Source organism: Eublepharis macularius, chromosome 4 (genome assembly GCF_028583425.1).
Source record: "Eublepharis macularius isolate TG4126 chromosome 4, MPM_Emac_v1.0, whole genome shotgun sequence".
In the NCBI taxonomy this organism is placed as follows: Eukaryota; Metazoa; Chordata; class Lepidosauria; order Squamata; family Eublepharidae; genus Eublepharis; species Eublepharis macularius.
In genome coordinates, this window is record NC_072793.1 from 118,562,548 (window position 1) to 118,576,385 (window position 13,838).

The window sequence follows — 13,838 nt, forward strand, 5'->3', positions numbered from 1 at the left end:
ATGATTCTTTCCTGCACTCTGAGGTCTGTTATGGAAGGAGTAATATATTATTTTACCTGCAGCTGTCTTACACTGATACGCAAATCTGACTCATTAAATCCATACGGAATATTCCATCCAAGAGGTCCGAATTTCTTTCTCTCCTGAACAAGGGCATGAAAAAAGCAAACTCCAAAGAGTAGCTTCTCCCATCTCTTTAGAAAAAAGCAAATAATTAGTACACCAAAATGGAAATAGGAAGATGAAATAAAGCTGAAGGAAGCATATCTATATTTGAATTATTGGGTACATTAGGATACTAAGAATATCTTTTAAAATATCTTAACTATACAATGGGCTGTAACCAATGACTTTATTCCACTGATAGTGGAGCTTTCCTTTGGTGGAACGAGTAGTCTGCCACGGGAGCGGCTTTTTAAATCAGTGGAAAGCTTCTTAGGCTGTGAAATGTTCTACCATCAGAAATACAGCACAGTATCTCTGATAGTCTAATAAATTATTTCTATATCTCCACAGTCCCTCCACCCTAAGGAAGGCTGCGTTAGGAGCATTACCTGACGTCTGGCTTACTAGTGATCGAATAGAATGGTTTCAGGAATGGTGAAATTGACATTGGCTTTTTGACCATCTTTGATAAAGAGCTGAAACGGGACCCATAGTGAACCGGTCAGCCCGTTAGATGGTTTCCTTTCCATCCTGCACACCTTGACCTACAATTGGCATTGATGGACTTTATGCACCTTATATCAAGAATTGTTTACAAAAAGCAATATTGATGTTGTTAAATGACTGTTCATCAATTGTATTGAATGCACTAGCACTTTATGTATAGGTCTGAAAGTGGGAAGATTGCGTGTACTGGTATGTTGATGGTAAATTGTGCACAGATGAAATAAGAACAAGTTAATTATTTTGCAATTGTTGTAGTAGCACTTTATTTCGTTAGAACATCACGATACTTTGATATGTTATTGCTTCTTGTGATTATGTCTGTACCCATGGAGAAAATGGCAGCTTTGAAGGGTAGGTATAAAGGAAAAAGTGGCCCTTCAAACAGTTTATTAAAAAGTCCATCCACATAAAAGGGGAAAAACCTTACATGAATTAATAATGAAAAATGAAAATAAATGAAACGTCTGTTTAGAAAGCGTATACAAATATATACATAAATGTACACCAGGATATAAGTAAATCTAATAACTACTCGCAAGAAGACATGAATTGGAAGAATATGTAAGAATTGAATAATAAAGCACAGACTCAGCAAAGATTTAGCTCTTTACTTCATTGGTGGCTTCATGCAAGGAAGAAAGAAGCATATTCCATATACCTGGGCAGGAAAGAAAAACATTTATTTTTTAAAAAATAACATTCATTTATCTGAAGATGATAACTCAAAATGTTCTGCTAGCAGCTCTAATATATGTAATTCATTAGACCTTAAGCTTTTTGATTTGCGGCTGACTTTTAATGATGTTATTCAGTTGTTATGTATTCTTCTAATTCATTTTTTTAATAGTCATTGGATTTACTTATATTCTGGTATATCTATCTATCTATCTATCTATCTATCTATCTATCTATCTATCTATCTATCTATCTATCTATCTATCTATCTATCTATCTATCTATCTATCTATCTATCTATCTATCTATCTATCTATCTATTTGTGTATATATATATATTATTTGTGTATATATATATATTATTTGTGTATATATATATATATTATTTGTGTATATATATATATATATTATTTGTGTATATATATATATTATTTGTGTATGTATGTGTATATATATATATATATATATATATATATATATATATATATATATATATATATATATATATATATATATATACACATATACACACATACACACATATATATATATTTCTAAATAGCCTTTTCATTCCTCATTCTTTGTGAGTGTAGGTTTCCCCCCCTTTTGTGTAGTTGTACTTTTTAGAGCTTTAGATGGTTGACTGTATGGTATCACATCCTTGCTCAGATCCTTCTTCTCTCCTCACCAGGCTTCACCCCAAATCTCCAGGAAGCAACCTGGAGTTGGCAACCTTAAGGGCCAACTTGCACAATATGTTTTTCAACAAATTGGGTCCAAGTTCCCCAAACCTGTCTCACTTTCCCTGCTGCCACACAGCAGTTGTGGGGGAAGTCATTTTAAAAGCTGTTGTAGACCTCATTTAGCTCAGGAATGCACCATGGGAGGAGGAGGGGCTCCTGCCTCCTGCCCACCATTTTCCTGACTCAAAAATGACCTGGCAGAGGGGAGATATATGCTTCACTTTACTTTACTGGCAGGATGGATTTGAAAGACCAAACTACACAATACATTTTATATCGATGTGAAATATAGAACTATAATTTAAGGTCACATTTTAGATTAGAAATTTTAGATTAGAATCAGATTGGATTGGAATCAAAATTATGACTAGAATTAATTGATTAGCACATAAAAAATTTTTGAGAGAAAATTACCAGCTCCTTTCCAGGGCACCCAGCAAAGAAGCTGGGATCAGAAAGAGGATCAGACATGTAAGATTGAAGCAAGTTTAACCGAAGACCTGTAGGAGGCTCATTTGTCATCTTTACACCATTCTGTAGGATTGTTACTGGAAACTAGACAAAATAAAATGGCAAACAATATTACATTAAAAGATTCCCATTCCTACTTAGCATTTATACACTATTATTCAGGGTAACCGAGTGTTTCCCAATTATTTTTCATATTTTCAGAAAAATACTGTTGTCATATTAAAAAAATTACCTCTCTTTTTGTCTAGTTTTTATTTATTTAATTAATCAATTTCTATTTATTTCAATCAGAATGCTACTATAACAAATCAAACATTTATTAACTCTCATTTTGTCTCAGATGCTCTGAAATTTGGTGCATCTTATCTTTCAGGTTAGTGTCGACAATCCCAAACTTCTGAATACTATTTCTAGGAAACAGCTTCAGTTGAAGGCCTTGGTCTCTACGTCCTGCTTTTGGCCCTCCATAGTAATTGGTTGGCCACTAGGACAGAATGCTGAACTAAATGGACCACTGGTCTGATCCAGCAGGACTCTTCTTATGTTCTTATGACCAATTTTGTGAATGTTGGCATCCAATATGGACATTGCCTCTTTATTTTTAAGATTCAGTGCTCCACCAGCTTGCCCAAGATATTCTCTCTGAAACTTAGAATAAAGCCCAATAAACTACAAACAATTCACATGATAAGTTACCAAACAATTAAATTTCTATCATAGAAACGCTAGAGATGGGCATGAACCAAAATACGAATTAAAGTTCGTCATGAACCGGCAGTTTGTGGAAGCACGTTTTTCACAAACTTCCATGAACTGGTCCGCTGGTTTGTTTGGTTCATTTTCCAGTTCCTTTTCCTTTGAAACTGCCCCGCTGGCTTTTTCACCTGATTGGAAGGAGAGGAGGGGGTTCCCTCTTCCCCCTCCCATCAGGAGAAAAAGCCGATGGGGCAGTTTCAAAGGAACACTTTTCTCGCTGCTTGCAAATGGTGAGAAAAGCGTTGATTTCAAACTTCCTGACCCTCCAGCTTTTTTACTCAAGGGGAGGGGGAGGAGGGTTCCCTCCTCCCTCTCCCATAGGGGAAAAAAGCAGTGGGGCAGGAAGTTTGAAAGCAGCAGGAGAAGGGGCACTTTCAGTTTCAAACGCCCCATGCCCATGCATTGGGTGAAGCCAGTGCGGGGTGTCTGAAAACTCCCCTTCTCCTGCCGCTTGGTCATGGAAGGAGAAGGGGACCTGTCAGTTTCAAACGCCCACCGCCGACTTCACCCGATGCATCAAGTGAAGCTGGTGCAGGGTGTTTGAAAGCTCCCTTTCTCCTGCCATTCACTTGCTGAAGGAGAAGAGACTTGTCAGTTTCAAACACCCCATGCCGACTTTACCTGATGCATCGGGTGAAGCCAATGTGGGGCATTTGAAAGCTCCCCTTCTCTTGCTGCTCACTCACAGCAAGTGGTGAGTAAGTGTCCCGCCACCTGGAGGTTGGTAACAGCCCCACCCTTCCTTCCTATACCCCTCTTGCAGGGTGGGGCTGGTGGGGCCTTTTTAGGTTTTGTGGCTTGGCCACCATTTCAGAATCACTCCTCAATTGGTTAGGCTGGTCCCCTAAGCTTGCACTGGCCCTGCAGGGCAGACGCCTGGCTTGCCAGCCCTGCCCAGAGTGCGTGTGGGAGCTTCCTGCCTGTCTGGCTGGACATTGGCATCTCGAGCTGTTGGGCATGCATCTTGCCCTTCAGGGTTTGGTGCAGCAGCTCATGTCCAAGTGGCTTCTGGGATCTGTGCTGGTCCTTGTCTTCCCACAGCACCTACCACCGCCATGTAGGCAGGGCCTCTCAGGGTCTCCTGGGTGCCTTCCTGTTCTTGACCAGCCACAGCTTCTCTGGGGCCCCACTACCTTCTGTCTGTCAGGGCTGTGCCACTCCCACAAGCCCTCCGAGGCTTCGGCTGTGATTCCCCTAGTGCCTTTGGTCCCCAGGTGTTGGGGCTTAGGTAAGTCCGGGGGAGGGCGGGATGTTCATCACGGGACAGATAAAAATGTATAGAAAGATAAATAAAAAACTAAAAAACACAACTATCTTTACCATTAAAGTATCTGTGGAATTAAAATTACCTTTGGTGATGGATAACTAGTCAGCCAGAGCCTGAAAACGGGGTGGCAAATTTCACTGTTAAAGTCTTCACATATTTTCTCTAGCATTGGCATCCAGGAAACAGCGAGGTGGCAATTTTGTAAACAAACCCAGGTACCTTCCTCCATTCCTTGTTTAATCATTTTTGCTGCTATTGGCCCTTGACCTTGCCCCAGAGAGATGGACTGAAACTTGTTTCCAGTCATATTTTTGTCATTTGCAAATTTCAGAAGACCTGGCATGAAAGATGTAAAATGTAAGTATTTGTTAGCTTGAGAAAGCAAATTGTAAAATTATTTGTAAATTATTTGTAAATCATTTCCTTTGCCTTAATCAAGAAGATGACTACCAATCAGATACACTAACTTTATACACTTATTTTTTAGATATAAATTACGTACTAAGTATGTTACTTAATAAAGCCACTTACAGCACAATCCTGAGCCGAAAGCGCTCAGGAAGCCGACTAAGAGTTACAGCGGCATATTCCAGACTTACACAAGTGTATGGAATGTACCCCATATGGAAGCACCCGGCCGTGGCACGGCTCCACCATGGACCTCCACTGGCGCCCAGTCGCAGCAGATTAACACTGGTGTAAGTGCAGTGTAAGATTCAGCGCCAGCAGTCTGGGGGGGGGGTGGCCAGGGGGTGAGGTGCAAGTTAGTCAGTTCCATAAGGTGTTTTGAGCCTGGGAGCACCCCCCGCCATGACAGAAAATTACACCTTGAAAAATGATGGTGTACCCCATAGGCACCCAATGTACAGAAAAAACCCGATCAGCCACCCATGCCAGGCCCTACCTCAGCAGCCTGGCAGAGCATAGGGTGCCAACTACTGTGGGGACCAATCAGCTTGTGCCACTATGGCTGCTGAGCTCCCTCCACACTAACCAATCATATTCCTGCCCACCCTACATAACCTATGGCCAGAGTGGCCATGGCCCCAGATAAGTATGGATGTGGCTGGAGGCTCTGCTCAAGAGCCCCCTGCCATGGGAACTTAGAGTGTGAGATGGGAAAGAGTGCTTTCAGGGTGAGGCAAAAGTGCACAGGAGGAACTTAGCGAACTCTGGGGAGGCCTTTGCATTCACTCAGGGGAGCTAAGTCCAGAATGTCTGACTAAGAACTAACATCAAAGTTGCTTTGCAGGTACCCAACTCCTGAGTCCTGGCCTAGGGAGGGCAAAGGGCACACTGACAAGTAAGAAGGTAGGTGGCTGCCCCAGTTTGCTTGTTCACATCAGCCTCTGCTGTCCCCTTGCCCGAGCACCCTAAATGTTGGCCTCTGCAGGTTAGGCTCAGTGGGGGAGATGACCCATGGCTGCGAGCCACCACAGTCCATGCCTGCTAAAGAGGCAGTTGCCCAATGAGCTGTGCTGGACAGAGCTGTGGGGAGGGGCTTCCAGCAGCCCATGCTGGGGCTCTGTTCACACTCCCCCGGCAAGTCTCCCCCCTCAGGGAGAGGAGAGAGCACGGCCACAGGTTGGGGTGACTGGGCACTTGCTCTCGTAACTCCCTTTTGATGTCAGCCACACAACCCCTCAACTGTCTCCCTCACAGTATCAGAGCTGCAAGCAGCCCCAGGTGCAGAACCTCCAGATGCAGATGAGAAGCACTTTCTCGACAGAGGAGCATCCGTCATCTGGTTGCTGGAAGCACCTGCAACAGTGGGGCCCCTGGATGATCAAAGGATAAAAGGATTACTGAGGGACGATAGGGAAATTGCGAAGAAGCTAAATGCATTTTTTGCCTCTGTCTTCACTGTAGAAGATGAGAGATGCTTGCCCACTCCAGAACCGCTGATTTCAGGAGTATTGAAAGACCTGAGTCAGATTGAGGTGATGAGAGAGGAGGTCCTACGACTGATAGACAATTTAAAAACTAACAAATCACCAGGCCCGGATGGCATACATCCAAGAGTTCTGAATGAAATCAAATGTGAACTTGTGGATCTCCTGATAAAGATATCTAACCTTTCATTAACATCTGCCTCCATTCCTGAGGACTGGAAGGTAGCTAATGTCACCCCCATCTTTAAAAAGGGTTCCAGAGGAGATCCGGGAAATTACAGGCCAGTCAGTCTAATGTTAATACCGGGCAAGTTGGTGGAAACCGTTATTAAAGAAAGAATTAGTAGGTATATTGATGAACAAAAGCTATTGAGGAAGACTCAGCATGGGTTCTGTAAGGGAAGATCTTGTCTCATGAACCTGTTAAGAGTACTTTAAGGGAGTGAACAAACATGTGGACAAGCGGGAACCAATAGATGTTGTCTACCTGGACTTCCAGAAAGCTTTTGATAAAGTTCCTCATCAAAGGCTGCTAAGTAAGCTCAATAGTCATGTAGGGGTGTGCACTGCTAAAAAAATTGGGTTTACCTGAAAATTCGGGTTTAAGCGAAGTGGAGAAAAAATCAGGAATTACCAGAATCCCGAAGTGGCAATCCGCTTTGGGATTCTGGTATTTAGATTGCTTCGGTATGCTTCGTAAAGATTCGGAGCATACTGAAGTGAGGGGGAGGAAAAAACCCCACCCCCCGGGGGAAACCTCCAACCTACCCCACTTACCTGGCAGGAAGGGAGAGGGGAGGCTGATCAGCTGGGCGGTGGGGAAGCATGGAGCCGGCTCCATGTCGCAGCCTCTGCTGCCACAGCGACCTGCTGAACAGCGGGGAAGCGCAGAGCCGGCTCCTCTGACCCTTCCTGTCCCTCAAATGGATGCTGCGGCAGCCATTTGAGGGGTAGGAAGGGCTTCCTCTACCTCCTTCGCTGATGGCTGGAGGGAGGGGGGAAGAGCTTAAAGGGTAGAAGGCTCCGCGCCCCATTTGCGAATGGGGCACAGAGCCTTCTACCCTTTAAATTCTTCCCCTCTCCAGCTGGCTGGAGACACGGGGGAAGAGCTTAAAGGGCAGAAGGTTCTGCACCTCGTTTGCAAACGGGGCACGGAGCCTTCTACTCTTTATGCTCTTCCCCTCTCCAGCTGGATAGAGGCATGGGGGAAGAGCTTGAAGGGCAGAAGGCTCTGTGCCTCATTTGCAAACGGGGCATGGAGCCTTCTACCCTTTAAACTCTTCCTCTCTCCAGCTGGCTGGAGGCATGGGGAAAGAGCTTGAAGGGCAGAAGGCTCTGTGCCTCATTTGCGAACAGGGCATGGAGCCTTCTACCATTTACGCTCTTCCCCTCTCCAGCTGGCTGGTGGCACGGGGGAAGAGCTTGAAGGGCAGAAGGTTTCATGCCTCGTTTGCAAATGGGGAGTGGAGCCTTCTACCCTTTAAGCTCTTCCTCTCTCCAGCTGGCTGGAGGCATGGGGGAAGTGCTTGAAGGGCAGAAGGCTCCATGCCTCATTTGTGAACGAGGCGTGGATCCTTTTACCCTATAAGCTCTTCCCCTCTCCAGCTGGCTGGAGGAACGGGAGAAGAACTTAAAGGGAAGAAGGCTCCATGCCTTGTTTGCGAAAGGGGCGCGGAGCCTTCTACCCTTTAAGCTCTTCCCCTCTCCAGCTGGCTGGAGGGAGAGGGGAGAACTTAAAAGGGTAGAAAGCTCCCTGCGCCATTTGCAAATGGCGTGGGGAGCATTTTTCCCTTTAAACTCCCCCCCAGCATGCCCAGGAGGCCCTTTAATCTTCAGCTGGCCCATAGGCCAGCTGAAGTTTAAAGGGCTCTGAAGCTTCCTGAAGCGACCTGAATCACTTCGGGAAGCTTTGATTTGGGTGTTCCGAAACCGGGCCAGCATGCTGGCCCCGATTTGGAAAACCTGAATCTTTACAGATTGGGTCCAATTCGGGATTTTTTTCCAAATCGGGAACCCGAAGCACACACCCCTATAGTCATGAGGTAAAAGAACAAGTCCTCTCATGGATCAAAAACTGGCTAATGAATAGGAAACAGAGAGTGAGTATAAATGGGCAATATTCACAGTGGAGGGTGGTAAGCAGTGGGGTACCGCAGGGCTCATTATTGGGTCTGGTGCTTTTTAACTTATTCATTAATGATTTGGAGTTGGGAGTAAGCTGTGAAGTGGCTAAGTTTGCAGATGACACTAAATTGTTCAGGGTGGTGAGGACCAGGGAGGATTGTGAGGCACTCCAAAGGGATCTGTCAAGGCTGGGCGAGTGGGCGTCAACGTGGCAAATGAGGTTCAACGTGGCCAAGTGCAAAGTAATGCATATTGGGGCCAAAACCCCCAAATATAAATACACAATGATGGTGTCCAAACTTTCGGAGACTGACCAAGAGAGAGATCTTGGAGTCCTGGTGGATAACTCAGTGAAAATGCTGATACAGTGTGTGACGACAATTAAAAAGGCCAATGCCATGCTGGGGATTATTAGGAAGGGAATTGAAAACAAATCAGCTAGTGTCATAATGCCCCTGTATAAATCAATGATATGGCCTCGTTTGGAATACTGTGTACAAAGCCAGTTTGGCTCTGTATACAGAGCCAGTTTGGTGTAGTGGTTAAGAGCGCGGGACTCTAATCTGGAAAGCTGGGTTTGATTCCTCACTCCTCCACTTGAAGCCAGCTGGGTGACCTTGGGCTAGTCACAGTTCTCTGGAGCTCTTTCAGCCCTACCCACTGCTCAGGGTGTTTTGTTGTGGGGATAATAATGGCATACTTTGTAAACTGCTCTGAGTGGGCATTAAGTTGTCCTGAAGGGCAGTATATAAATCTAATGTTGTTGTTGTTATCATCTGGTCACCACACCACAAAAAAGATATAGCACTGGAAAAAGTGCAGAAAAGTGCAACTAGAATGATTAAAGGGATGGAACACTTCCCCTATGAAGAAAGGTTAAAGCGCCTGGGGCTCTTTAGCTTGGAGAAACGACGACTGAGGGGTGACGTGATAGAGGTTTACAAGATTATGCATGGGATAGAGAAGGTAGAGAAGGAAGTATTTTTCTCCCTTTCTCACAATACAAGAACTCGTAGGCACTCAATGAAACTGCTCAGCACTTGGGTTAGAACGGATAAAAGGAAGTACTTCTTTACCCAAAGGGTGATTAACGCATGGAATTCACTGCCTCAGGAGGTGGTGGCAGCTTCAAGCATAGACAGCTTCAATAGAGGATTGGATAAACATATGGGACAGAGGTCCATCAGTGGCTACTAGCCACAAGGTATAAATGGATCTAGGGTAGTGATGCTCTGTATTCTTGGTTTTTTGGGGGGCAATCAGTGGGAGGGCTTCTAGTGTATCTTCTCCACTGGCAGACCTGCTGAGGACACCTGGTTTTTGGCCACTGTGTGACACACAGTGTTGGACTGGATGGGCCATTGGCCTGATTCAACATGGCTTCTCTTATGTTCTTATGTTCTTAATGAAGCCACTGCCACTGCCCCCAGCCATGGAACCCTCCCAGGATGGGCCAGACCAGGCTGTGGCTTGTGTGAGGCAAGGCCTTTTGTCATATATGTGTTTTTTCCTCTCCTCTGGTGGTATGGTTGCCACAGGCCCCCCACGCCACAGGCTGCACCTTCCAGGGAGGGCACCTGCCACTGGACCAGGCAGCCACCCCTGGCCCAGCATCCCACTGTGGGTGCTGTAACCCCTGGGCCACATGGTCTCCAGCTGCCTGCTACCTGGCAGAGGGGAGCAAGTGGAGGTGATGGTGGGAAGCCAGGACTTAAGCCTGTGAATTGGCTGCAGGATTGCTTACCAGTCGTGCACCTGTCATGGGGGCAGTGCAGCCATTGATAAATGCTGCCGTGGTTGCCAGGGGAACAGCACAGCATGTGCTCTCAGCAGCGCTCAGACCATGCCTTGCTGGGCTTGGCCTCCAGCACAGCTCTCCTGCCAAAGTCCTTAGGGAGCAGACTGTCTGTGTTGCAGTTGTGCTGGTGCATAGCAACTGCCATGAGCCTCAGGATTGCGTTGTTAATATGTTGTAATGACATACACATATGCAGGGTCAGTTTATGATACAATATATATATATCTGTGTGCGTGTGTACTGTACTATATTAATTCTTACATAAAATATTTATGGTATAGGAATTTTGCAACATATTGAGTAGGCTTCATATATGTAAACAAGTTGCAGAAATAAGGAGAATGATCTTCAAAATCCTATGGGAGCCAGTGTTTGTGTTGAGTTTTTTCAAGGTGATCAAAGATTGTCCTAACTTGCTAAAAGAAAATATTCCTGTGCATCCAACCATATCTGGATGTAGACTGATATCTCATAGGATTTAGTACCTTGTCAACATGCTCTAAACGACCTGCTGGTCTCAATTTTTAAAATAAGTGCTAAGTAAAGTCCTCCTATACTGCTAGTTTCTTTCTTCAGAGATCAGAGTTTCATCTCAGTATTAAATAATAGAGACTAAAACAGTTACTTTTCTTTCTTCATAATCCCAGGTACTTGATAGGTTATCAGTGGGGAGGACCAAAAGATAATTGGGAGTTACAAAATTATAGAAACTAGTAAAACCGAATATGTCCTAGAGACAATTTTGTTTATAATCTGGAACAACTCTGTCTTGTGAAGCAACATGACAACCCTCCTCCTCCTCCCCATTTATTTACAAAATTCAGTCCTTTCTCAGGATCTTTATGGCCTTTCTGTGCACATAAATGGAAAGTCAACTAGTGATCAGATAACTCAAGATCTTAAATAGGAGATTTGTCCAAACATAATTCTGAAGTGAAGAGAACAAGAGATGTAAATATCTCAACCATTTAGTTTATCTACAGAGTCATAATTTCTGAAAAAGCACTTTCGCATGTCTCTCTGCAAAGAGATGCACAAGGACTTACTGGGAACCTCTGCATCACCTCATAGGGCACAAGTTCTATTTTGGACAGAAAATATCAGAACTTACTGGCCATGGGATCTGCTCCAGGAGACAGCACAAAGATCAGGGGAATTGTAGAATTTGAATCCAAGTAGCTTTTTGTGAGATCAAATGGTGGTGGCTCAACAAATTTTTTCCCAAGTTTGTCAGTCACAAAGGTGGTTATAGCTGGTGTAATCTATTTTAAAATACATTTCCATATAAAACAGGGTATGGTTGTAAATCTAGTTCATGTTATGTATACATACCACAACATAAGGAAATATTTAGGTACCCACAATTAAATTTTGCAGTCAGTGATTGCAGTCCTCATTACATTTCTATCGACAAGTTTTTTTACACTAATTTCAGAATTCTATTTACATTTTTATATGAAGTAGAGAATTCTCTGCGTAAGCTGATTTTAAGTGGACAGTCACTTAAAATTATTTTTGCCTTTCATTACACTAAGTCAGATAGTGATCTGCCTACCCTTGTTAACATGGACAGAAAACCTGTAGTTCACTTTAGATTCAGGGTAAATCTTTCCCTCCACAAACCCTGATCTTCATTTGGTTAGTTCCTGCATAACTGCCTCCATGGACAGCTCTCAGCAGTAAATTACAAGGTTTTCCCTTGGCGTAGTATATTATAAAATTTGTACTGAAATTCTGGTCAACTACAGCTCAGGAAGCAATATTTTCACACATATTACCTTGTCAGGTCTCAAACATCGAAGAACAATCATCTTCTTTATTTCATTCAAATCTATATCCCATGGTTTTGGTAGGGGAACAGTCTGAGGTTCTTTATGGTCATAGATTTTGCGCCAATCACTTATTTGTGAAGCAACATGATTACTACAAAAAATGTAAAACAAAAGTGTCCAGAGTTCAGCTTTTAAATATATATGGTTTCTTGGAGATATCAGCTGTTTCTAGATTACATGGTACTTGCATGCTTTCATGATGATGTGTTGTGCTACACGTCTGCAACTCAGATGTCAATTGAGCTGATTGCTGCTAGTCCAAGGGTCCATCCTCAGACAGTGCTTTGTTGATTAGAACATCAAATTATTTAGATAGTTATAGTTTATTTTCCTCCCCAGGAGGGACCGAAAATAGTTTACACATTTTTCTCCCTTTCTCCTTTCTCTTTTCACAACAACCATCGTGTGAGGGAGGTTAGGCTGACAGACAGTCACTGGTCGAAGTTCACCCAGTGAGCTTCTATGGCAGAGTGCACATTCAAACCTCGGATTCTCAGATCCTAGTCTGACAATTGCTTTAATTTAATTAAACGGTTAGGAAAGCAATGATGAGTTAACATCTAAAAATGAAGGGAGGGGGTTGGACACTGAATTTCATGGGACAATCCCTCTTTCAGACCCATTCAGGATTATATGTGTACCTTTCCTGGCTTTGGGCCAGTCGTAATTGATTTACAGTGCCTTCCTATGCAGAGTTACACCAGTTTAAGTCCATTGATTTCAATGGGTTTAAACTGGAGTAACTTCTCATAAGAAGGAGCTACTTGAAATCCTAACTATAGCAGTTCAATATCAAGAGTTTATCAGAACACTCTCATCATAACAATAGTTGGTTTATAAAAATCAGGGATCATTATATTTCTGGTAAAATAAACGATAATTATATCAGACCAAACAATATCTTAGTACAACAGACTCTTAAAAAAAAAGGTTCCCCTTTTTTGAGTATATTACAGTTAATAACATTCAACCACCTTTAAGCTCCTATCAATCATTTGTACGTTTGTAAGGTATTCTAGAAAACAACAACTTATTAATATTATAGTGCATAGCATGACTACAGAAAGTAGACAAGAATAGCAATACTGTAAATAGTTGTAAGTTGTTTTGTGTTTTGTTTAAAAATTTGAAAATTTAAAATATATAAAAAGTATCATCTTATATCTTATGAATAATTTTTTTTTAAAAAAAGAACAACACTCATCATATTGGATGACTCCTGGATTTTTTTGGGGGGGCAGCTCAAGGTTGTATACAAAGTAATTGGACAGGGACAGCCTTCCAAATTTATGCCTAGTCCTTGCCCATCTTGGCTTTTGACAAAATGGCCAAAGGGAATGGGATGTTTGGGTCCATGATGTGGTGACTGCTTCACTGGGAGAGGGGAAGGTCCCTGTCCCCTTCAATCAGGCTGTCATACAGTCCTTCTTGAGGAAGCCATACTTAAACCCTTAGGATTTGAGCAATTGTTTACTGATGGCTTTAACTGTGCTAAACTGGTCTAAAGATTATCCATCTCCTGGAGGGCAACTGACCATTTTGAACTTCCCCTCCTTTTTCTAAAGCATATTTTGTTGGAGGTTCTATCCTGATGTCCAACCAATAGTC

General features: G+C 43.2%; 1 protein-coding gene across 1 annotated transcript in view; it reads right to left on the minus strand.

Annotated features, from left to right (window-relative positions):
* Positions 1-13,838, minus strand: part of DNAH12 (dynein axonemal heavy chain 12) — a 176,388-nt gene that overhangs the window by 17,353 nt on the left and 145,197 nt on the right. The window contains exons 62-66 of the mRNA XM_054976049.1: positions 12,177-12,321; positions 11,510-11,660; positions 4,667-4,920; positions 2,505-2,645; positions 57-194 (exon numbers count right to left, since the gene is read on the minus strand). Coding sequence (XP_054832024.1) covers positions 57-194; positions 2,505-2,645; positions 4,667-4,920; positions 11,510-11,660; positions 12,177-12,321 — 829 coding nt within the window. The remainder of the gene's footprint in view (positions 1-56; positions 195-2,504; positions 2,646-4,666; positions 4,921-11,509; positions 11,661-12,176; positions 12,322-13,838) is intronic.